The sequence below is a fragment of the Cephus cinctus genome, unplaced genomic scaffold (genome assembly GCF_000341935.2).
Source record: "Cephus cinctus unplaced genomic scaffold, Ccin1 Ccin1_scaffold1043, whole genome shotgun sequence".
Lineage (NCBI taxonomy): Eukaryota > Metazoa > Arthropoda > Insecta > Hymenoptera > Cephidae > Cephus > Cephus cinctus.
This window is the reverse complement of record NW_014333574.1, coordinates 719,286-745,545: the sequence shown is the minus strand read 5'-3', so window position 1 is coordinate 745,545 and position 26,260 is coordinate 719,286. Positions and strand designations below refer to the sequence as shown.

At 45.6% G+C, this 26,260-nt stretch overlaps 2 protein-coding genes across 5 annotated transcripts in view; one reads left to right on the top strand and one right to left on the bottom strand.

The window, feature by feature from the left end:
- LOC107271865 overlaps nt 1–26,260 on the bottom strand; it is a 50,420-nt gene that overhangs the window by 19,326 nt on the left and 4,834 nt on the right. The gene's annotated exons all lie outside the window — the stretch shown is intronic.
- Nucleotides 5,901–25,529, top strand: LOC107271863 (zinc finger CCCH domain-containing protein 13). 3 transcript variants are annotated; one of them, XM_015748371.2, is made up of 5 exons: nt 5,901–6,809; nt 21,987–22,225; nt 22,381–24,436; nt 24,587–24,719; nt 24,808–25,529. In XM_015748371.2, the coding sequence occupies exons 2-5, from the start codon at nt 21,991–21,993 to the stop codon at nt 25,063–25,065; spliced, it is 2,682 nt and encodes an 893-aa protein (XP_015603857.1). In that variant the 5' UTR covers nt 5,901–6,809; nt 21,987–21,990; the 3' UTR covers nt 25,066–25,529. The 3 variants fall into 3 exon arrangements, with proteins under 3 accessions (XP_015603857.1, XP_015603856.1, XP_015603855.1); XM_015748370.2 differs by lacking the exon at nt 5,901–6,809 and adding an exon at nt 21,655–21,808 and having other exon boundaries at nt 21,987–22,219; XM_015748369.2 differs by lacking the exon at nt 5,901–6,809 and adding an exon at nt 21,655–21,808.

The window sequence follows — 26,260 nt, the reverse complement described above, 5'->3', positions numbered from 1 at the left end:
CCCCCCCCATCGCTTCTACGTCATTTACTCGTAAACGCCGTCATTCAAGCCAAAAGGTTAAGCCGATATTTGCGCTCCCGCGAAATTCAAGAGAAAGATAAGTTCTAGTCGGACATACGTATATGTATACTGCACAACTAAAATATAGATATATGCATCATAAGTGAATCCCCTACCGCGTTAAGTCGTTAAGATTCTCTCTATTATTCAGGCTCATTCCCGGCAAAAGCGCCAGCTGAAGTTCGCTCGTCCATTTCACTTCTATGGTAGAACCACCTTGGTGGACTCGAGGCGCTGCGTTTGTCGTGAGCAACCCTCTATTGTATTGTACGTACACATGGGTACTACGTCCTAAGAAATCCGTGACACAATAAAGCCTGACTTCTCCAAAGCCTAGAAAAATTCCCGAAACGTCTCACTAGTCTGATACAGGTTAAACAATTAGTTGATATGTACCTCGTCCTTTTTATCCAGTTTCCCCCTTTTAGGCTCTTTTATTTGTTCGAGTATTGATTCATCCCCTAGTCACTGGCCGTATAGGTAATATCTGTACGTGCGTGTTTCGCACGTTTTGGAGAGCGTACCTGCAACAGTATGCGCAATGGCGATGTATGCGCGTGCACAGTTCGGGCTTTATGCAAGCCGGACATAGGTAGGTATGCATAGATACTCGTTTGCATGATAAAGGACGAGCAAGTAATCATGGTAATTAACAAAGGCCATTAAAGGTGAGACATTAGCCAAGAGCAAATGAGCAAAATAAGACTATTATTATTTTAAGAAAAATAATAGTTGCCATGGATGCTGGGTGTGACGTAACGACGTCATCCTTCGGGTTGAATTTTATGTGTATAAAATGTAGATGACGTCGCCAAGGTATCCTTGAGCTATTAAACTTGCTTTAAGATCCTTCTACTTAATTTTTGTCCTCTGCTAAAATTCAAAGCACTGCAGCTATACGTGTGCTAATTACGTTGAAATTCATAATCCAGTTGCGCAATTCCTTTATCTCCCTTTCTCCAGCGACACTCTAATCTCAATTAGCCGAGACGAAAATGATCTTTAACCTTTTGCCGCAAATTAGCCAACTGGTTTTCAGCTGGTGTCATATATAAGTTTAGTTATCCACGAGTATGTGTGTGTGTATAAATGATGGTCCATGATGCTGGGAATTTCCGGCTTCCTCGTGACGTATCACAATGAAATGATGATATCAGTCCCTTGTGCGTATCTCCGTGGCGCAGTCGTTCCAGTGAGAATTAACGTCTCGACAGGTAGTTGTTTAAGAACAAGACCTTATGGTCCATATCTATATACTCTGCATCCGTGATGCTGATTCGTCGAGTGTTTACTGCGTCACGTGTCACAAAGATTCGGTTATCTTGAGCCTCTCGAGTAACTCCGAGCGCAGCAATCGTCCGAGAATACGAAAAGAGACGAGTTTCCGGTTTACTTGTCGTAATCAAAAGCTTCGAGTGACTAATTGATTCTCAAGAAAAAGTATCCTTGGACCAGGAGATATCGCATTGATTATGATTTTCGTGGAAAAATTCTTCGCTCGCTGCAGAAGCGACGCACGCGGTATCGTAAAGATCAAGAGAATTTCATTCAACGGTTGTTCCCCTTTAAACGGCACAAGGTCCGTCTAACGTTCAGGGTAACCAGTTGCATTTAGGTCGCTTACTCATTTTTTTTCTTTTTCTTTTCTTTCATTATTTTCTCTCGCTGGCAGCTGTGCTGCACGAGTACTCGTAAGCGGGAAAATTAGACGCTTTAATAATATATATTGCGTTCCTCCAGTTTCCATGTAAGCGAAGACTCTGTTCGCGTAATTAGTTCCACATACGCTGAGATCATTTCTATGGGTCTGAATGGGTGGGAGGTATGAATAGACAAGCAATGACTAATAAATGCAAAACGACCATGTAGGGAAATCGACGATGAAAAAAAAAAATAATATCCTAAATGATACAATATACAAAAAAAGAAAAACATCACTGTACGATACTTTCCATCAAATATATTTTTTTTCAGTCATACACTCACGAGTCTGGTTTCTGCGTATAAAATTCATTTACAAAAAAATAAATACCAGTCGTTTTACCTTTCAGCAAGCGAATCCCCGTTTACGTTTGGCTAGACGTTAGACTTAGTGGATATCGTATTTACGTGAAACGAGAGGTGTTGGAGCGTTTTAATTATGAACATAAATTACTCGTATTTAACAAGAGGGCCGAGAGCACCTAAGAAAACGGAGAACCTAGAGGTTCGGTCTATGTACTATGTACCATATATGTATACCCACCTATACATTGTATTCGCTGGTAGCAAGACCTCTTGGAAGCGTTCTAGCAACTTTGAAACCACCAGTACACGCAATGTGTCCATATCGAACCGAACGCGAGATGTTGCCTGGTGACGCAAACTGGAACAGTTTGTTAGCCGCCGCGTTATTCGCTTCGGCTGGCAGGACTAACGAGCGAGTAGTAGCTAAGGTGAGTAGGCTAAGGCCTTTGTCAGGCACCAAACCGGCAGATTGGTTGCTCCGTTCGAGGATTCCTGTTCGGGTCCACTGACGCCACACGAGACCAGCCCTTTCCTACGTCTTCTAACCTGACTGTAGCATTTTCAAGTATATCGCGAGGAAATGAAAACATTTCTTTTGTCACGAAGAGAAAAAGGAATTAAATCTTTTTTACAGGACCAGGCAAAAATAGGGGATCAAGATTTAGCCACTTAAATCCTGATTGTTCCACAAGACCCCGACTCATTTTATGTGGCTGTCCTAATCCTTAAACGTATTATACCATGCACTAACTCTATAGGGGGTTTATGGGTTAGACGTTGGCAAACCTGGGAGCCACGTGGATGGCAAATGGGATAAGGTGACTGAATTCTAATGAAATTCAAGACTGTAGATTTCTAGCGGATACGTGTCTGCTGCTGTTAATAATAAAAGAGTCGATTAGTATAGGTATGATATATGTATGTAGCGATAAGACTGATCCCCAAGTGATCCCATAGGACTAGGAAAGTGCAGTCTAGGGAAGTTCATGAAACCGCATCAGGTCTGCTTAATCATTGGCAACTTTTCTAGTTACTCGAAGCCAGGGTGGTTGGGGTATTGCCTGAAAATCTTATTAAAAGTGCAGCGAGCCTTAATTTTTCTAGCCGTCAGACTGCTGGGCTCTCTGAGCTTAAGTAATCTCTCTGCTCGGTTCCGTCCTGGGCTGCGAGCCTCTTCAAAAGTTCCCACCGACTGTACAGGCTCGGCACCGCTAATGAAGAATCGATAACCGACTCCCAGTCACAGCTGATTAATCTCCGATTAATTAGCTCTTTACGAAACTCTCTATTCTCTCGAATGAATGGCAGAGCCTATAAATAAATAATATTCTCGAATAATTGTCACGAAATGCAATGCAATGCAATGACTGGAGGATGCTGACGTCACTGATCCAAGCCAGTCGATTTAATCGGAAGCGTTACGTCATCTCGAAAACCCCATGACCGCGATCACGTCATCCGAGCTATAGCTCAGGAGAAATGAATATCCAATTCTACGAAATAAATGATACGAAAGATACAAGTCCGGAAGTTATCGTAGTCTCGGAGCTTCCGGTAGTCCTGACTTTCAAACTGTAGCTGCGCATCCGAGTGTTTGACTCCTGCAGTACTACATGGTGCACGGGGCACGGTGCATGGTGAATATGTTAACCGAGTCGAGAAAAGGAAAGTGAAAAGACAGACAAGAACGAGTAAGCAAGAGTTTCCGTCTTCCTTCTGTCAAAGAGGGATTCGAAAATTTTGTAAACAGAATTTTACGCCAAGATTATTTGTACCTAGCAGTACCGTAGGAGACAACCCGCATAGGTAGACCATGTGTCCGAAGTTGTACGATTGCGGGAAACGTATGGAAATGCAAATGCGATTACCCCTCGTAAATAACCTGGTCCGAGTTCAGGTCCTCAGGGAATTGTTCAGTCTCTCTTTCTCTCTCTCTCTCTCTCTCTCTCAGGTCAAAAACAAAGGAATGGAAACGGTTCGACTCTCCTAGTGAATTTTCGTGCCCGCTCATTCTCAGGTAGACGGAACTACCTAACTTCGGGGCATGGCCAACACCTTTGGCTGAGTTGCCTAGTGGCAGCGGCACCTCCCCCTCTCCCCCTCCTCCTCTACCCGAGATCCGTAACGAGCTAAATTAAAGTTGAGATTCCCGCGGATTACGGTCCGTCACGATGGATGAACGTTAATAGGATATTATGGTGCCAGAGAGACAACCGAGTTACGTGCTGGCTCTGTAGTGCTTAGGACCGTGGAACCGGAAGTAGCCGAAGTATTCTTGAATCCAGGCGCCAAGACCATACCGATTATTCTAGTACATGAAATGTAATTAGAAAAAAAAAAAAAAAAAAAAAAAAAAAAAAAAAAAAAAAAAAAAAAAAAAAAAAAAAAAAAAAAAAAAAAAAAAAAAACCGAGTACAACAGATAAATCCAGCTTCTCCCGGTCGAAAGGAAAGACGCAATGAAATACGAGGGCAGCTGTAGTTTGCAAGAAGACTTGAGATTCCAGGAAAGTGCCAATCAGCGTAGAACAGAGAGCGAATTATCTGCGGGCAAATTGGAGCTCCCGGGAAATGTAACGCGTCGGTGCGCTGCTGTCAGTTGCAATTGGTAGGTCGAGCTACGAGATGCGACCTTGGACCTTGAAGATCAAGATGAAACGGATCGACTCGCTGCGGCCTTCGGATGTAAATCTTGATCTTGGTATCTTTGAATCTTTGAACCTTGAACCCGTAGCTGGCTCCTGATTGGCCAAGGAGCATGATCTAGAATGAACGTCTACAGGCTGTGGAATGCAGCCAATGCAGTTCTTTTAATTATAGAATGGACGCTAATGGTGACACAGATTACGATGCAGCCTCCGGCGACGTTCGTCGATGCATTTTTTATTAAATCGACATGAGCGCCCGTTAGAAGCCACGAAGACCATAATAGCCCATGGACGTTAACTGCCTGTTAATTTTACATTTAGACAATACGCAACCTTATATTTACATTCGTCGTATATCCTCGTGCTAGCTGGGAAATACATGTCACGGCGTCTCTTATTGGTCCAGCGAACTTTCACAGCTGGTCGTATAAATTTTCATGTAAACCGCGCGTCGTAAAATCTTCATTCCCTTGCTGCATCAAGCACCGTAAACCTTTAAAGGCATGAAAACTCAATCAGAGTACCAGCCGTGACCTCTGACCCTCGAGGTACATAGTTACATAACTGAACGAGGCATGCGTGTTAGACATGTATCCAGGCGAAATCTCTTGATTGCATCTTCCCCTATCCAATATCCTAGTGATTAAACAACTTGGGTATTGGTAGGAACGGGGTGCAGGTATACGTATAGGTATAGACACAGGCCGTTTGGTAAGAGCAAAGTGTCGGGAAACTCTTGAAATAATAAGCGACTAGATTAATCGTTTAAATTACGTAAGAAAATAGATACGCCGATGGGAAAGCTCTTGAATAATTTTTTTTCTCTCTAAAATTACTTAATTTTATATTCGAATAGATAATTATACGTATTTTTAATATTTTCTGCCTGTATACTATAGCTGCTCGGAACCAAGACGTTACCGCGTCTTGTAAATCGAGTGTCAGCGGAAGATTCCAAAGTCCCAACACGTCTAACGTCCAAAGCAACGGTACACGGAACGAAGGAAACACAATCCTTATTCCCATTAGTTTCCACGGCAAATGAACTATACGTGACGGAGCGCTCTCGGCTCTCTCGGCTCTCTCGGCACACGGACACCCAGTCTGTACATTCTGTATAACGAGAGTGGAAAGAAGCGAACGTGGTGGGCGAACGTGGTGGTGGGGATCGCCAGATGGCAGGGAATGGACTCGGGCTTTGGTCACGCCGAACGGAGCAACCGGACGCATTTATAAATCGCGAGGATGCTCATCGACAACTATACGGTGACGTACACGATGCAGTGACGATATATAAAAGTACAGCGCGAAGTGTCGGTAGTTTCGTCTCTTGAAGGATCACGTGATCCAGCTAGCGTGTTGAGCGGATCGAGAAGGACGGTGATAAAAATTGAGCCGCGTGCGGGAGGCCGAGGGGAAAGGAAAAGAAAGCAACCCTTAAGCAGCCCTTTTTTGGTATTATCGCGCATCTCCTCGTTATCGACGTGATCCGTCGAGATATCGCAGATAGTGACGGGAGTTATCTTCTGGCTTAGTAGCTCCTTATAAAATATCCTGCCAAATACGATAACTCTCGGCGGAAGTTGTTATACGTGTATTTTTCAGTGACACTCTTAAAGCAAAAGTTCTCCTTCAAGTTGCAGCACGACGCTCTAGTCGGCGCTTTATCGATCGTTGTAAATTGGATTTGAGGCTTGCGCTACACAGTCACCCTCTACTTTGAGATTCAAAAGAAACGCGCGTCGCTTGGCTACTAGACTGTACTGCATGTACTGCAGCGAATCGAGAGCTTTTTTCTTTCGAGAGCTACCTGTCAAAGTGAACGTCATAATCGACGATAAGAGGTCGTAATTGTGAATCTTGGTAACGGCGTGCAATTTTGGTAAAATTCTTTTTTTTTCAAATTCGACCGAATAACGCGATCCGGATACCTCGGAATGATCTGTAAGAACGGAGATCGTGATTAACGAAAGCGTCCCGACGCCCGTAACGAGTTACGCGTCTCTGGCGATTGGCGCATCTGATCGCGTGTGCATGAATGAACTCTACGTGGAAGTGTTGACACATCTCAACGGTCACGTATCACACAGAGCAAGTAAGTGTCGTCCTTTCAATTCGTTTTGGTCTTTTCTCTCGAATTAACATACCGCACAGCGCGACCGTGACTCGGTGACTTGCCTTGCGAAGTGACGAACATTTAAATGACTTGTCGTTCGAAAAAAATTCTTTGAAACAATTTTTTTCCATTCAATTCTCAATTATCGCATGACAATGATAATAGTCTTTCTTTATTTTTTTTTATTTTTTGACAAAAATTCAAGGTCGACCAAGTGACGCGCCACATCGAAGACCCCTCGTGTCCCAAGTAGGAACTCGCGTTCGTTGCACGATGGATTCAATAGAATCTCTGGAGGCTGCGAATTACGACGATTACGTGAAATACCTACTATATAGATATACAGGAGGCTGTTATTCTTAGCGAACAACCTTCCATTACTTACGAGTCCCACATACGTATTAGCTCACGTATGTTCTCCCTTCCCAAACGTTCATCCCCAGCCTCTTCGCACCTGTCGACCCGTCGACGCCGCGCGGCTCGGCCGACCCTGCCGAATAATTCAACTGGACCATTCCTATTGGGCAGGAGAATCACGCGCGACCATGAATTACTGATGCTTACGCGCGAGGAGGTCGACAACGAAAGAAGAAACAAAGGGAGGAGAAAGGGTTGAAAGGTAAATCCGTACGAGCGAAAGCACAGGTTTGACTTGCCGGACGCGTTCGACTGGATTCTCCTTCAGGATCTGTCCTCAGGCCGAAATTCCCTCGACCGGCTATTGTCTTCGGTGCGTCGCGACGCGCAAATCCCGTCGGCATTGTACGTACGGACGTACGTGGCGTCGCTGATATTCCCGCGATCTCGGTCTATCGCCTACCGTAATTATAGACGTTACTCACGACTCGGGAGGAACAATCGCAGCGACCGCAGGAGATAGCGCGACGCGCTCGCATAGTGCTGTTTATAATAAACAACTTTTTTGCAAAAACAGATTACCCATTAACTACAGATTAATTGCTTGAAATGTATATTGGGACTTTCATTTCTTAAGTCCTCCATGTGTTTCGGCTCTGCTGTTGTTCTTGGGACTGATCGGCTCGTAAACACTAGACTCAATACATTCTGGTAATACGCGGTGTACACAGAATGAAGAAACGAAGAAACGAATGGACACAGCGGCCGAAGCGCTTCGGCTTTTGATAAAAGCCAAAACACGGACGTGACCTCGTTCAATCTATTGAGGATATCAACAGGACTGGCTTGAACTGCGAACGAAGAAATCTTAAGGATCCGTTAACTCGTGGCTCGTGGTCGTTGCGCTCGGTTTGGAATTTCGGGGAAATAGGTTGGCCGAAATAGCCTGGAGTGTTTGTTTGATGTAGACGGTCGGTGGGCTGACGCGTAGATGCGCGTGCCCTCGTTATCAAAAATCCCCATTCCCTCACGCACCAATTGCGCATCGGCGCAAACGCATGGCACTTGATGTGCACCGCGGGACCCGAAGCTTCGGGTAATGCCCATGGGTACTGAGCCATCAAATGCGAAGACACCTGCTGGGATTCTGTCCACGTGGACCTTACAGATGTCAGTGTGGCCGAGGTCGGCGCAGTGCCGTAATGTTCACGAGGTCATTTGTCCTCCGGAGAGTGACGAGGGACATTAACGGTCTGACACTAGTCGAGACACCATACGTAAACGCAGACGAGCCGCCGCCATCTTTTTTTTCAACGAATCCCCAAAGGCTCGTCGAGTCTCGTCGCTCGTTTAATTTTGCCGGCGGCCTGAGTTAGTAACGCGAGGGTCGAGAATGGAGATTGGAGGTAAAAAAGAAGTGAAGTGCGGAGTTAACGAAAGTAGACTCTACATGGGGAGAGGGAACAATAATATAAAGGACGTCGAGGCGACGTGTCCACGTGTCCGAGGGCACCGTCCTGTGGGAAGCTCAGCGAAGCGCAGGGCCGGTGAGCACCCGACGTCCAGCTTCGGATCAATGTGCACGCAGCAATGTAATGTATCGACGGAGTCTCGGCTGGTAAATAAATCTACAGGTTAAACCCTCGCGAGATTGACAATAAATAGTTCGCGGCTGGCCGCACCTTCATCGCGTACGATGGAGCTTGGGGAAAATTCGAAAGGAATGCACTGCGCATCTGACTCTCTCGGGCCGCCGTTCCTCCTGGGAATCGGCGGGATCGAACGCTGCTGCCGCCTATAAGTTACGCTCCTGTCAAAGTGGACTCGTTACGGTTAACCTAACCTGCCCTGTTCGCCTCGGCACGAGGCATCCGCCGCTCTAGGCAATTGGTGCAGCTTCCACCCACCACGGTAAAACCTGGAAATTCGACAATTTGGCGGTGTCGCTTAAGGTCCTTCTAATTCTTCTTATTCCTTTTCCTCCTCTCCTCTCTATTTCTCTCTCTTTCTCGCGAAACACACTTTATTTTATTATACGGTTGGCCATAGTAGTCCCACTCTGACCTTACACCTAGGTGGCGCTTCCCCTGTATTTCCAGTCTCACGCTAAACAAAGTCTCTTCTTCCGTCTCTTCACCTTTTTCTCCCTTTTCTTTCATTTTCTTGCTTCTTGAAGAAAGTGTAGATGGCCACACTGCAGAATCCTCATTTTCGTGCAATTTTCTTTATCTCCTTTTTTATTTCTCCGACCGCCAGTGTCGTTCACTCGCAGCCAGCATTGCCACTGCCAGGAGTATACCGTAGTTATTGGTGACATCCTCCACTCGAGGCTTAAGGCGCTTTTGATCGCGCGACAAATGCCTCTAGAAAAGTCCTGGGACCATTGCAGCTGAATTGCGCGTCTATTTACAATGGAAGGCTGCGCCTCGTTTGCGCCTCGTTAGAAGGTTTAAATACCGATAAGTGACGTCCGCGCTCATAATAACAAATTCCATCTTCGTCGCGACACATGAGAACGCTACGTGGACTATCGTCGTGATAAAGTCTTCGCTTCGGATCCTTCGCCGTTATCGTAGACGATAGCACAATGGCGTTTGGCATCAGCGGGTAACGCGAGACTTTGGATATGCATAGGTTCGTCTATCGTAACCTGGAAGAAAAGTTTAAGCATATATACATATATATATCTATAGGTGCATGTATAACGGGTGTATGAAAATGATCGGGACCACGATATAAATTCAGGATAACATAAATATTCGAGAAAATTCTTATTTCACTTAGCATAGAAACTCGCGAAGAATATATACCTCCTATAATAAGGTGCGCCAAGGTTCTTGAGATACTCTTGAAAGTCCTGCAGATTACGAGTAAATGATTTTACCTCGGAAAAGCCATATATGGTCGTGAGTCGAGTTTATCGAAAGTTGGGCAAAGGTCGTGTAAAGCAAATACATAAAATATAACGTGAATTTCCTTGAAATTTTTCTCACGTTTTCCACGACGTATTTTCACGTAAACGTTTCACAGGCTGGGGACGCTCCACTAAACTCGTTAGAGATTCCGCAAGAGTAGTCTTTAATTTCCTTAATAATTTTCAGCTCCCCCAGGGTGCGTTACTCTTCGTCGTGCTACCGTCTTATCACCCTTGGAAGAAGCCAAGTCGACTTTGAATTTTGCTTAGATCCTTTAGAAGTGTCATCTATTGTCCGTAAGTTATCTGACGTGGCCATCCATGATGATATTGGTGTCGGGTCTCTCGAAGAGGTTTTAAAGATAAAAGCAAAAGATCCAGGATCGATTGCAGATAGTGATAACCAATGACGGACAAGCCTCTCGTGCTGCTAAAAAATTGCATAGTCGTCGTTGCAGTTCAGTGACGCTGTGGCATCGCGAGATCGACAAGCGTATATCGATTTGGAATAACGAGACAAACAGATAAACCTTCGAATAATTTTGGCTTTGTACGAGCATTAAAAGCACTTTTAGTACACATGCGTTACTTTGTTTTCCTATCGATTTTCTCTCTTTCTGGTAATTCTACCAAATACAAATGACTGGTGCAATCGAATTCTATCCTAGCGGGGAATTCAAAATAAAATTCTCAATATCCCTCGCTATTCCCTATGTTCCTTCCACACTGTTGCGCTGATTCGCGTTCAATTTTCCAGCATGGCTGCTGAAGATATTGATTCACCCTGTAGCTTCCGCCCTGTAGCTTCTGCGTTACGGCGAATTACAGGATAGATATCTGATAGACGAGTAATCAGGATAGGGAGCTACCAATTTCAGGCCAGTCGCCGTTGGCTCTCCTTCGTAATTGAGGTCCAGCAGTCAAAATCCAAAGTCATTAACGTCCAGTACGAAACAAGTCTGTCCGATGAGACTGAAGTCGTAGCCGTGACAATTTTCAAAATTCAAATTCCACCTGACTCGAAGCGCAGTTAAGGAAGATATTAATATTCCAGCAGGTCGAGAGCCGAAGAGCCAGGCCAGAGTCTGACTCAGCACGTGCCGTACCTACTGGACCGAATTGCCCAAGTGGAATCGGAGATGGACTATTGCTCTTGTTACTGTTATTCTTCTTATTTTCGTAATCGTTACACACATATAAATATATATATATATATATATATATATATATATAATGCTCGCCAGCATCATCAGCGACTAGAGCAACTCATCTCGCGCAGCCCTTTGCGAGGAGGAGATGCACGTGGATCCCTTCGAGCTGGAAGATTGCAACGTCATTCTGACGTAACGAGGGAATTAACGGTGCATCCATGGGATCCCGATTGCCGAACATAATGCAATTATTTTGGAGATCCGTCGTGGCGATATTAGTGACGTCATGAAATTCGTCGCGGTGCGCCAGGAATTTCCGGCGTTGCGTAACCATCACGGCGGCCGGAAGTCCAGCTGGCAACAGTCGTTATTCCCTGTCGCGCTAAAAACAGGCGCCATCCACTCTGACGTATAGAAATATGGGATTGTTATCGTGTGTCGGATATGGAATGGAAATCGCAGCGGAATTCCTCGAGTATTTCTGCTATCGAGTGAATCGACAGTTTTTATTTGTCAGGCGGCGAACAAGGGATCAATTTAGGAAAATAGGAAATCGAGGGAGCATCCAAGCAAATTATACTTTCAGCCGTATTCCCAGTCGCGTTACACGGCCCAGCAATTACTAACGAACGTCATTAATTGCCCAATTCTCGGCGAGCCGTGTTACCCCTACTCCAATTATTCGCATATATCCAAACTCTAAGTTGCTAGGACAATTGAAGGATGGATTCCGATTTGGCACGATAGTGCAATTGCCCCGACATCCATCCATTTGGGATCTGGATGGATTATTAACGCGTATCAGAATTATGCATGGAGTCAACTGTGGGAAGGTGCATGATAACAAGAAGCATCCTACGGGTTATACGTAGGAATGAAAATTTAGGAAAGTTTGCAGATTTTCACGTCAAAGGATGATCACGTCGCTTTGACAACGATGCCTAGCCAGAGTCACGTGTGACAGCTGTCAAATTAAGCACGTGGCATCGAGCAGCAAAACAATAATAAAAAAGTGTTTGCCAGCTGGCGAAACGCTGTCCAGAAAGAAAAGAAGGGGGAGGGGGGGGGTTTGATCGGTCGCTGCGACGTTTACGTTATTGTAGCTCGAATGAAAATCGCCCGAGTGAATCATGAGAACCAAACTGTACGATAGCAGAGAGCGAAGAGGAAATTTTGAAGGCGCAAGGTGGATCCCTTGTTGGCTGAGAGTGATGCCATTAATATTGCTCTGGAAGTGGAGTAGCGGCAACGAGTAGCTGTGCCTACGCGTGTAATAAATGTAGAAGGAAGAGCAAGAGGAGCAGAAAGAGCAGAAAAAGCAGAAAGAGCAGAAAGAGAACATTACTTGTACTGCACCGCCTTCATATATTATACATCGTATACTACAATGTACGGGTGCTACATATACCTATAGCATATGTATAGTATATACAACCCCTTCGTAATGTACTACTCTGCGTACGTTACCAGCACTCCGCGATCCTCCACCATCCTCCCCATTAATTCCGCAACAGTCACTTTGTGCTATTTACCTCAAGCATTCGGTGACGTGCATTGCCAAGAATATTAATCTACCCGAAGGTAATTCATTTTCCCGTAAAACTCCCTGAATTTACTTCACGTGCCGAAAGTTTTCATGCAGAATCAAATTGTTACGGAATGCCTTGAGGATACTTTTAAATGTTTGGTCCCTAGGGACTTTTGTTCGTTGAACGAGACAGAGAGCTAGGAAAACGGCCAAAGTATTCCAGGGAGTTTCTCGCTTCATTTCCTCTCTCTTTCTCTCTTTCACTTTGCCAGAGTATTTCCAAAGGTCCACGCCAGTTGGGAATTTCGAGGGATTCTTTTCTCGTGTGCGTCGGCTGCCTGAATACGGGCTGGTCAGGTACCCGGGAACCTAGCAACCTAGCTAGGGTTCAGGCCAAACTAGCCCGAACTCCCCTCGCGATGCAATCAGCGTGGGGAAGCAGCTGACAAGGATCAGCCTTGGTAATGGACCAACCGGAAGAAGATAATACTGGATAAAGATGTCCTAGAGGAGGTGGGACTTGGCTCTTGAAATTTCTCGAGAATTTTCAACTCGGAAATGACTGGTCGTAACTGAGCAATTTTCTCGGCAGAAATTACAGTTACTTTGGCCCCTGAGAAGCTCAAGTAGGATATTCGTGGAGCTCTCAGGATGTCCTGGCGCGAAGATGAAGCCGGCCCTGTGCTACCTGCCGACTCGAGAATCTACTTCCTGACACTGGCGCAATAAACCCTGTACTTAATGGCTTGACGAACGCCGCCAGCCAACCGGAAACGTCGGACAATTTACTCGCTAACAGGGAAAATAATAAATCCTGATGACAATTGGACGCGCGATGATGATTCCGAAATTTACGTTAAACTTGCGATTTATCGTACCCGTCGTCATTTCACGCGATTCGTCTTCCTGACCGATTAATCCGCGCTGCTCTCGGCGGAGGCTACCAACTTTAAGGGATGATTCTTCCTCCGCAACCTAAGTCGATATTTGCAATTCGATTCGTTTTTACACGCTCCAACTGACGCACCTTCATTTTCCAAAGAGATGTTATCTTACTCGCTATGTATTAGTATCCTCCGTTATTGCAACTCGCGAATTCATATTTTTAGATTCGCAAAATGGTAGTCAGCCATGCACCGAGTACTTACTGAAATGCAAAAATATTTTTTTGTTTACCTTGAACAACCGCGGCGACGAGAACCGAACAAATAAATAGGATGGAAAAAGTGCATTCAAAAGTTCAGAATTGATTTTTTGGCTTGCCAAAAATAATTTCCCTTTAAAGCAATATTGAGATGCATGTACACGAAAGAAAAAAGTAAAACAAGGTGGAAATGAAATATTTTTGGGAATTCGGTGCCGCCTAATATATTTTTATCGATAATCGATGCTCCGCACGTACGCACGGCCAATTCGCTATGTCAGGGTAGAAATACAATCTGACACCTTATAGAACATGTGGACGTACACGCACATACATATAGAACATGACCAGCTACCATCAAAGTACACTGGATTAGGAATTCCTTCTGAAGCCCCAATGTGTATATATACATATATAGCACTGGAGAAAACATTAGTTTTTCGCTAGAAAAGCTCAAATAACCTTGCGCGAATAATTTGCATAAAATCAATTCGCGAACGTCTACGCTGTTGCGAATTAAAAAAAGGGAAACGTAAAGAATGTCTGGCTTCCTGCTATCCAGACTTCCCGTATTCTTTTTTGCCCGTCTCTCTCCTCGTGAATCTAAATCATTCTTCGTTGCTACTTCCCCCCGCCCCACCCATCCCCTCCCACCCGCGGTCTTACTTCGCTCCTATTCCCACCACCCCCTTCACCCCTTGGCTTTCCGCTTCGCCTTCCCACAGAATTTTTACTATTTTCTCATTTTTCTTACGTCCCGTTCTGTCCAACAACCTAACCTAGAATATCGCAGTTTCCATCGCACGATATTCAATATTTAAACTAGCTTGTAATATATTTCGATTTCCTGCGTTTTATTGAAAAAATTCCGGCACGACGTAATTGCCGGAGCGAACCTCGTCTTACGATCTTTCCTTCGTTCCTCTGTTCCTGTGTTCCTCTGTTCCTCTGTTCTTTCGTTCCCTTCGTTCCCATCCGCCTGTCCCTATCCCCAAGAAAACCGCGTTCCCTCCTACCAATCCATGGCTTGGCAATATTGAATCTTGGAAGATTTGGAGTGCCGCCATTATGCTCCAGAAAAGTATTTTTTAAAAATGGTTTAGCGGATTCGATTATCCACTTATTGAAAATTCTAACGGGAGTCTCTTTGTGAGAGCAAACTATGTACTGTAACGTATTCTCTTAACTCTACCCCGAAAACGAAAACCCGAGAACTAACCTGCAGTGCTAATCTTTGGGGTCGCGCAAAATCAACAAACGCAACGGAAATGCACGGCAGCTCAGGCTGCCCGAGAACGTAAGAGAACGGATCGGAGCTACAAAATCGAAATCCCTCCACCAATTAATAAATCATCAGTGCTCACCGGCGCTGGTCCAGCTAATCAGCGAAGGCCGAGAACTGCATCCAGGGTGGTCACTGCACTCAAGTCCACTCAGGTGATCCCTGCACTATAGCACAAGACTGCACTTGCGAAACACAGGCAGAAAATCTATAGGATTTTCTGGATATTGCGAGAGCAACGCGAAAACTGCAGAAGCGAGAACTTTATTGACCGTATAGGAATCGCAGATTCGAAACAAAGGAAAGAGTCAACAAAGAGTCCGGGAGCGCGAGGCAGCCCGATCGGTGTCCCAAGACAGACTGACTTTAAAGCAATCAATTGGCAATAGTCAAATTCGAGAACTAGTCGCTCTGATTGGTCGAGATCCTTATGGCCGGTAACTCTTATCCTTTCCCTCGTGTCGTCCCTTTAAACTAAATCGCGAGGATTCCTTAGCGAATCGGTAGGTGACTCTTGGTTTCCCCAGGGCACCCGGTGACAGCCGAGCACCACGTCCCTAACTCGGGTCAGGCGGTTCCTCTGCTGCCCTTAACCGTATGAAGGGCAGCCACAGCCCACTCTACAGCCCTTTGCCTTCCTCCAGGGGGCGCCGGCATTTCAGCCGTACCTCTGCCGGTCCACGAAGACGTCTCCGTCGGGTGCACCCTCCTCTGCCGGGCAACTCGGCACCCCATGACTCTATCTCTCCACGGCAGATCCGAACACCTCGACCTCGGCTAAATAATAGAAAATCCTTCCGAGAGCATTGGACCAACTGTACGAATCAACCCGAAAGCGCAGCTTCTGATCGGGATGGCGAATTGATGGGAACCAGAAAGCGAGAGCGTTATCTGAATCGGTAGCTGGAATCACCTTGTCACTAAGAATCGAAAAATCACGTCACAGTGTATATTACTGCCTAATTCATAAATCTACATATTCGATCGACATATTTAATCTGCTGCAGCTGATCTTTTCCCAAAATTCTCCCATATATCAAACGCGCAGGACAAGTCACGTGATTCGTTTCCACGTGTCACGTGCCGTCCCTGTTATTAGATTCCCTTGGGATACGAATTCCTCTACGTTCCCACAACCCTCTACTATATTATTACATCCCGACAGATCCGCGCAGCATCCCGCTCCCAAGTACCTCGGTACACATCTGTCGAATGTCCTACAGAATTCGCATACGCCTTTCCGCAATTGACTTGGCTCTCTCTCTTTTTTTTACAAATTTCCCTTATAAGGAGATACCAGCTGCAGGATAGACTTTTGTTATTTATTACGCAAAAGGTATACATATAATCGATGGTGGGAATAAAGAATTCGCGATAAATTGCAAACTGGTCATCCGTGTTCAACAGATTGGTAGTGTAAATCGACGATTGGAAACAATAGCTAAGGGAACAATGCTCTTTGCCAAGAATGCCCACTGTCGAGCAACAATAATTCTGGGGCGCACAGTGAATGCAGTGCTTGATATATTGAGCGTCGTTACGTTATATAAATCGGATGTGAAAATATCGATCAGTCGATAATAGGAGTATCGCGCGTGTGATGCTATTGATTAATTATGAATGGCCGAATGAAGTTACGATAAAATTGACAGTCTGCAAAGTCAATTATGCGGTAAATTAAATTCCAATAGGTAGAATGAAATTAATTATTTTTTTTTACCTCGGTACTTGTAAATTTATAGAAATATAGCGAAGACGTAGTTAAATACATGAAGGAGCTCTCGGCTTGACAATAACAATACGGTCTGTTGAATCAATAGCACATTTGCCTGAGAGAAACGATTCGTCCGAAGGCGAATAAAAAGAAGAGACGTAAAGATTGACGCGGTTGCATGTAAACCGCCTTTCGTTTCGTCCTATCCTTGACTCCTTCAACTGGTTGGGATTTATAAAGCGCGTAACCCCTGTAACCCATTAATAAAAGCCGAATTGCTCGCCACTCGTCTTACGATCGCCGCTTGTTTCAGGCATCTTTAATGGAGGCATTACGTGGAAGCGGTATCTGCGACGCTGAGGACTATGCAATGGAGTTCATGAAAATGAGCCTTGAGAAGGAATTGACTAAAAATTGAATTATTTTTTTACACCGTTTGTAAAAAAAAATATTGATCGTGATACAAGTTTGACGGTTAGACACGGTGTATGTAATCGTGCGAAAATTTTCACGAGCGTCTCGACGCCCACGAACGGATAGCATCTGCAGGATAAATACACGTATAAGATAAAGGCGCCAAGACGCGATAAGACATCGCGCGACGCGATGGAAATTCTATCGTCCCTCGCATTCCCCGGCGTCATAAATTTTCGAAAGTGAGTCGAGAAACAAGGTGCATTCTCACGCAGCAGCCATATCGGGGTAGCGAGACGAGCGAAGGAAAATTCATGCCTTAAGGCAGCTTTCACACCGGCGTCGGTACGGGAGGATATTCAGACAGCGATAGCTCGGGATACGCTTTCCCATAAAGGGAGAGAATTGCTTTATCCGATAAAACCGGCTTTAGAAATGCTATAACGCTTTAGTTTGCTCCTCCATTGGACACCGTTGGCGGCGCCACCGTCGCATCAAGGCTCGAGATCCAGATATCATTGCAGGGCCAAATGTCACAGGAGCTTCGATCTGTTTTACGATACGAGTGACGTCACGGGCCAGGCTGCGTGCGGCCCATAGGTGCCTTCATCTATAATATATTATAGCAGGAATAGAAATTTCGTCTATTTCTATTCCACACGTCGAGGCGTTGCGTGTCGCTTTTCAAGAATCATGGAAACTCGGTCGCTGCGATCTGCCGACACGATCCGAACGATCAAAACGATCAAAACGATCAAAACGATCAAGGCGATCCATTCGGCCCGATAGGCTGTCGTCCCTTGAAGCATCTGTTGCCGCGATTAATATCCGAGGGTGCGATTAGTTGGGGATAGACCTCCACGTGGCTTACACCTACCGGGTAGCTCCAATTATTTTGCGCCCTGACTCGAGACTAACTCGATAACGTGACGCAACACTCGGAGCGCTGCCAGAATCATGATGGCGATGCATTAATTTATAATCGTCTCGCAATTTGCCCGTCGGCCGACGACCAAAGAGGAATCAGCCAATTCGCCAGAGGCGACGTCGCGACGTCACGCGTCGAATTTTATATGATTCTCGATTTTTTTTTTTTTCGAAAATTTCCTCCTCTTTTTTCCTATTTGCTAACGAAAGAACTTCACTCGTCGAGGAGTTCTACGATGCTTTTGTGCCCCAAGGAAGAAATTAGACAAAGGTATTAATTTACCAGAAAATGTCGATAGAATCTCGTTAAATTTCCTCCAATTTATTTTCTCTTTCTTCCTCTCTCCTTTACTCACTTTCTCTCTTCTCTCTTGATTCCGTCTCTGCTCCTGTGCTCGGTATCGATCTCTCTCCTTTTCTCTCGATTCGCCCGGATACTGCGGACAGCTTATCTGGAATTAAGGTGTCTCCCGCAGCCACCCCAGAACATTCTGGACCAAACGGATCCGAAACTGTAAAGAGAAGTGTATCTAAACCGATCTTTAACCGTCGTACGTCGATCTGCTTTTCCGTTCGACATTTTCCAAAGCGACTTGATTGTCCAATTTATTTGTCCAATGCATCCTGATCTTCTGTAGATCCTCGGTTGAACGTGCCAGCGAAACGTGGAAAATGAGGAGCTTATCAATGGAGTTTAGGAACAGCCAAGTCCCATCATGGCGAAGGGAGCATCTTTTATCAATTTATGAAGAATTTACAGTCCGTCAGCAAAGGATGTCTTGAGCGTCTAAGTTGGAGGCCAATCGTTGTTCCTCCATTATCGTGTCTTCGGTGCATAATATACACGTAGCTATGCAAATCCTTCCCGCCTAACGGCATTGACGCACGACAGGTACGTCCGGTACCGTTCTTTCCATTTTTCAACTGAACTTTACTTATAGCTATTTAAACTTGATGATTTTCATAAAAACCAGTTTAAGGAACTGCCTTTCGACGTTGCTCCCTTCTTTTCTGAGCTTTGTCTCTTGGCGAGGTTCGATCGAAATTTGAGATTCTGCTCGATTGCGTCATTCACCTGGGCGGCCATCAATCCGACGGACGTCGTTAGGCGAGTACACACTTTAGCCGGGGGACGATTTATCTGCAGGATTCGAGTGCTGCGAGAAAATTGGTTATCCCTGAGATAAGAGGAATCTATATTTTTGTCAGACCTTGGGTCTGTTTTTAGTTAGCGACGAAAATTGTCGAATAATAATAACTTTTCGAATGCAACGACGCTTCGGTAAATCGGAAATGCGTTTGACGAACGTTCATTAAATATCTTCTATGAACCATATTGATTTGTCGAAAGTGAATCTTACCATTTCGCGGAATAATATGTATTATCAAAATGCATACGTTAACTTGGATCGTATTAGAGAGAGAGAGAGAGAGAGAGAGAGAGAGTCCACCGCCGTTCAATCAGTCCTACATGAGCATGACAATTAAGCACGTTCAATAAATCTGTTGAGCTAATTCCATTGGAATAGAGATTGGCCGGGAGTGTCAATCCGACGGAATTCACGCGACGAGAATAGAATTTCAATTTTGAACAAAGGAAGAATAATCTCGCGGCAAAATTGACAATCCCATCAGATTAGGATGGATCAGAGTTAATAATAAGAGTGAGAATGCAAAGAGCTGGACGCGCGAGAGAAAGAGAGAGAGAGAGAGAGAGAGAGAGAAGGGTAGGGAGGAAAATAAGTCGTTCCAAGTTGTATTAGTAGAAAGTAACAGTTTCAGGGCTGCCAACTAATTTAGCCGATCTGCCTCGAAACCCTCGAAACCTTCGAAGAGGTCCTTAGTTGCTCGTAGAACCACTAACAGCTTTCCTTTTAATCCCTGGGGTTAGATTTCTTCGAAGGCAGCCAACGCCACCCCATCCCCTGGCATCCTCCAATCTCCAGCAACAGAGCCCAGCATCCGCCAGTAGCAACAACCTACAGCAACTCCTCTTTCCTTCTACGCCAGATCCACCTGTTCCATTTTCATCTTGAATCCGTCTTCCGGTTAGCTTTTCGGGCTCTTCCGTCACGCTGTGACATTACACCCTCAAGAGGACGCAAGTGCGATAAGCCGATTTCCCTCAAGAAATTCTCCATCCGAAAGAGTCACTAGTCGTTCGTATCTTCGGGGCGTCGCGACGTCGGAGGACGGCGTCTGCACAAGGAGGTGCGTCAAGGACATTTCCTTGGTAAGGAACTAATTACCGGTCGAGGGAGTGACCGTTACCATCTTGATAAGCACCACCAGCTCAAACGGGAAATCGTCATCTTCCGGTGGAATTGGACGTTTCTAAATTAATTCTCGAAACTTCAGCACGTAGCCACGTGATCCTCCATTGACCTAGGTAATTCCTTAGAAATGTCCTCGAGCTCGATTTTCCCCCAGGATTATTACTAAGTCATCCTCCAGTGCTATTTGGGTATCTGGCTGCTTTCTCTCGCGCAATCAGATCATCTGGCTTAGCCTTCATTCGCGTCTTCGTGTTCCTGAGATCACGCGATAATTACACCTTATCCCACAGTGGGTACAGTCCAGAAGATGGACTTTCATTCTCGTGAAGTTGGTATAAAGCTACGGTAAGACTTGAGAACTTTCAAAAAGTTCCCCAGACATGTAGACAGCCGAAAGCTCCTGCCGCGAGAATTAACGCCATCGAGAAAATCCATGATAATTACTCAAGGACTTTTAATAGGAAGTCGAAGAAAGCGAAGGGACGCCTCCTGGACCCGATGCCAATACCAAATGAACTTGTTCGGGTTCGCCGTTCCGATAGTAACCAAACTCTCTGGACGATTAATCATTCTCCAGATAGGTACGCGTATTGGATTTAAACCCACTGGAAATGAATAGCCCTCAGTTCCGAAAGCGTTTGCGAATCCCCTTAAAGACCCGAGCGACGTGTAGGCGAACCTTAAGCCCGTTACCTTAACTCTAGCCGCGAAAACTCCAGGGAGAATTAATAACGTCAAGTTGGGCACTTTTTGTTCTTTCTCTTTTTACTAGCTATCAAGACCAGCCGAATATCTGGCGTCTCGTAATTCAGAAGACATTCCATGCATGCGTCCCTGATTAGCGCATTTATGTAGATATAAATTTATACACGCTCCGTCTACGACCACACGTCTACCGTACAATTGGACGTGATGTCATGGTAGATGAGATACAAAACACGAAATAACTAATAGATCCCGTTACTTAAAAATTTGTGACCTCTGTGGCAATTGTCACAGCGTCTGTGGATCGACGTTATTCCTCGAGAGCAACTTGCGTCATCGTATATCTAGAGATGTCAATTAATAATAAAGTGTATTACGGAGTGACGCTCTTCGATTGTCTCGGCGCTTTCGAGGAATCGCGCACTGGGACTGTTTAGTTGGCACTTGGACTTGGCACGTATCGGCCAGTGTGTCAAGATCAGTTGATCTTCGGAGTCTGGAGTCTGCGCTTGAATATCCCCAGAGTGAAGAACCTTCTCGAAGAAGATGTTCAAGTGGTTGTCGGGGTACGATGCGAATCGATAATTCGAAACAATTGGGAGCGTCGGGGGTCAGAACAGGCTGGTGGATCGAGGAGCCGTGCTCCTTTTGAACTTTGACACCGATAGATCCAGTCTCGATTTTTATGTAGAACGAAAATATGTTTCGACGAAGAATTAACGAAGAACCGTGCTTTGATTGCAGGAGGATGCACCTAGAGGTGACAGTGGCTCTGGCCATTGCTTGCCTGGCGGGCGTGGTAGGAGCAGCCACCCTTGCATCCCTCTCGCCCCTCGATCAATACTCCCCGCAACACGAGGGCTACCCTCTCGAACCTCGAGAGATTCCGGAACATCCAAACTGGAAGGAGAATGAGGATGATGCTGGGATCGACTCGATGGTCCAGTCTGCTCACTTTAGAAACGGAATGAAGATCGGTAACGGTTGGTCCATTTTATTAGGATTTTTCATGTCAAAATTATATATTTTCTTCGATACCCTGCTATCCGGAGGCTGACGGTGACGTCAGTCGAGGCTGCACTTGAGTGTAGTAACCCAAGTTTATATGGTGATCGAAGCTGATCGTGATTAATTTCAGATTTTATCGCAACTCCGGAGGATCGTGAACTCAACGTTGATGAATTGGCCGAGGAGAACGAGAGGACGTTATCCGCAGAGGAGGACGATTTTGTGGGGGACGATAACTTCCAGGATCAGGGTCCTGGATCGGTGGAAGTTTACAAGCTGGATTTAGCGAGGGACAAGCCCTTACTGAGTCCGCCGATTCCGAAGATGCCCTTTTTCCGTTCGAAGAGTAAAACACCGAAGAAGGCATCCTTCAACGAGACGAGCTGGAAGCCGAAGAATATTCCTGAATCAAAGATATTAAATCCAAAGATTTTTGTGGAACCACCCTACGAGCAATTCGGAATAGGCGGCGTCCCGGAGCTTCAGGTGGGTTGCGAAGGTCTGGAAGCGTCCTACAGATCAAAAAGATCGTCGGAAAGAAAGGAGGGTCGGATCAGAGATGAAAATGAGATGAATCCAATGAGTCCCGTCACCGCGCTTGACCTTGACTTGAATTACGATTCCTACGAAGATGAAGGCTACGAGGATGAACTAGTGAAAATTAAAATGGCCGAGTCTAGCACTAACAGTCCCTCGAATAAGAAGAACAGGGGCGACATTGAACCCGGTCTTGCTGATCTCGGCGGCAGGAGACCTCGTCCTGAGAACCTACCGAATCGCGGGGATCTGGGTCCTGTGAGTGGAGCATTCTTGGAATCAATCAACGCGATAGACAGCAAGGGTACCAATGCAGCGCAATCACAGGGTGCAGCCAGGACGGAGAATCCCTACAACGCTCCGGTAAGTCGGCAACAGGGTTTGTCCCCGGTAGAAGGTCCTTCAGGGTACAGTGGAGGCTCTCGCAAGCTTCTGTCAGTCGAGAGCGACGACGAGAAGGACCTTCTCGAAGAAGACTATCCAAAGCGTGTGGAGCGTGAGGTCCTCTGGGGATTCGACGAGGACGAGGGTGCGATTACGAGCAAGGAGTTGGAGATCCGGAAGAGAAAGAAAAAAGAGAATGAATTTAGGAAGCGAGAGCACGAGAGCCGAATGGAGGAGACAGCCCTGAGACACCGAGAGAATCGGACAGATCATGGTCCTGCCAGGGAGAAGAAGCGATTACAGACGACAGGAGAAGTCTCGAATTCCAGGCAAACGTACGACAGGGCATTGGAGAGGCAACGGAGGAGACATAGGGATAAGGCAAGAGAACGCGAGGATCAAGAGAGGCGAAGAGCTAGTGATAGGCTATCCGAAGAGAAAAGAAGAAGAGAGGAAGAAGATGCGAGAATGGAGGCTAGAAGGAAATGGCAGGAGGAGAAGCGTGGAGACGAAGAGACCAGGGCCCAACGCGAGGGGACGACTGAACGTGGACGAGTGGAAGAAGAGGAACGCAGAAGACAGGAAGCTGAGAGCAGAAAAGAAGGACCGTCCAATCTTGTTCGTTCCGCGAGCAGAGAGTCGGAGGAGAGACGTGAGCGTAAATTGCGGGAGTACGTGAGGAAGAACACGCCAATGATAGTCGACGCCAGACGACAGAAGGAGAAGGACAGACAAGAAGCAGAGGAACAGAGGTTGCAGGAGTACATAAGAAGGATGCAGCCGGTCGATGTATCCGGAAGAGACAGTAGCAGACTCGCGCAGGAATATCAGGAGAGGAAGAGAATAGCGGACGCTAGAACGTACCAACCGAATTATCCGACTAATGGAAGACGCAGCCACGGTCCGTCAGCGCCGACTAACGTCCCTTCCCGGGCGTCCTCGAACCAGGTCCAGCGCAGGCAGGAAGCCAGACGTCTCGAGGAGGAGAGGCGCAGGATCGAGAGACAAAGGTTCCTCGAGGAAAACGAGAGCAGGATGGCCCGCAGAAGAGAGGAGGCACGCAGGCGTTACGAGGAGGACCGAAAGAGGCTGGAAGCTGCGAGAGCTCAGGAAGAAAGGAGGAGGCAGGAAGGGATCTCCGAGAGGACTGTGCAGGGTAGAGGAAGGGGACGGGAACCGAGTGAGGCACCAGCCAATTCGATCCTGACCAGGGGCAGGAGTGCTCAGGAACTCGGGAGGAGACGACTGGAGGACTACGAGAGCAGGTCTTATGCTATACCTATCTAACTTATACCAGAGCACCGTCCTGCATTCCATATCCCATATACGTACGAGCGACACGTCGCACTTCCTTAACATTCTGTCCCATCCCTTGTCTCTCTCTCTCTCTATGCTTACAAATTAGGTCCTTCCAGGGTAAAGGAGGAGATCAGAATGAACTCTCTACCAGTGAGGGCAAGGGTAATAATTCGCCCTTCGACCGAAGCTGCGTCGAATTCTCCGAGAATTTCAAGTAGAAATAATTTCGAGAATGGTATTGATTTCCAGGTAAGTTGCAGCCTTAGACAATGACGCCCTAATTACAGAACCTGTCTACGCTATAGTCAGACACTTTACTAATAAGCCAATTCCACAGGGTATCAATCCAAATCGTCAAGGATTGGAGGCAGCACGATTCCCAGTGCCAGCTACTATCAGACCACCTGTCAAGAGTCCTAGTCCCTGTGTGTGGGCGATTCTACAGTGTTGTCCTTCAAACAATCGCCTGACGAGTTGCTTCGAGTCCATGGGATGTCCTGGCGTCAATTGGGATCCGAATCCTTGCAGAGGATCCATAATTCAGGATGCGCATTCAGAAATAATGAAATTTTACGAACTTGAGAACAGGCACTAGAGAGTCAAAGAGAAAAGCAATTCAAATTGTCTATATAATTGAAAAGAAAAAAAAAAAAAACATTTTAAAGTTTAAAGTATCCAAAGCATTTCGTAGCAACCGACATAATTTCTGATCTACTCTGATATTGTAAACAAGACACAGGAAGAGACAACATTTGTTGTTGTCACTACTGCCTTCTTTTTGTATACCACTGTACAGTTAATAATCACGACGCTAGTATTAATTCCTGATCTAACAAGAGCGGCTGTACGCGTTGCTCTGCCGTTAATGAATTCGTTTAAACTCTAATTCTCTTTCTTTTTGCATTTAGTCGCCGAAATATAATTCACAGCTTTCTCACGTGTAATGTAGATAGACCAGTTTGCTTCGACGAGCAGTCAACAATGTAATATAGTAGATATTTATGTATGTACTCATCGTGTTCCATTTTATTGGAATAAATTTCTATATGTGCTATGTAATTATTATTGTTATTATTATTATTATTAACGTAATCAATAAATCCATCACTGAAGAATTGCGTCACTCGATGCAGTATCGCATGGCTAATAATCTCAGCATTATAGACGGACGTTTCCCACGTCGGTTAAACGGACGCTGGGCGTCCACGAATATACAATGGCGTTGATTGGACGGAAAACGTTCGTAAGCTCTTAGTGTTGAATGGCCTCGTTATCGTGAAAGCACATCGAGGAAAAACTGGTTGCAGGAACTTTCGGGCTAGTTGGGCTGTTCGATTATTGCAAAAGTTTGAAAATTCACCTCGACAATCTCCTCCATACTTCCTTCCCAACACCCAGCTCAGTTTATCCTTCGCACCGCCGCTATATCCATTAGCTCCTTTTTACCTTGGTCCATTCACGGGAAAACCCCCCCATCGAATTATCGCATACTTCCGAATTCGCTATACCTAGCCACCACAAACTATGCTAATCGAGCTTCGAGAACGAGGAGCGAACGAAGCAATGGCGGCAGCTACTACCTGAATTCTATTCCAACCCTTTTTTGTAGCTATTTTATAAATTAGAATATAAAGTGCGCTGTACATTTTTAAACTACATTCGACTATTGCAATAGGTTATTACTCTTAAGTGTTATTGCAAGTCGCTATTCCATTTGATTCGTCATCCAAAAAGCTGCTTGGCTGCAGTAACTATAGACGTAACGGTATAGCACTGTCGTGTCGCTCAAG

Excerpts from the sequence above, each read along its gene's own strand:
- LOC107271863 (XM_015748369.2), top strand. The coding sequence starts at position 21,789 with ATGTTCAAGTGGTTGTCGGG. Across the intron at positions 21,809-21,986 it reads ATGTTCAAGTGGTTGTCGGG|GAGGATGCACCTAGAGGTGA; the intron begins GTACGATGCGAA and ends CTTTGATTGCAG. Across the intron at positions 24,437-24,586 it reads CTGGAGGACTACGAGAGCAG|GGTAAAGGAGGAGATCAGAA; the intron begins GTCTTATGCTAT and ends AGGTCCTTCCAG.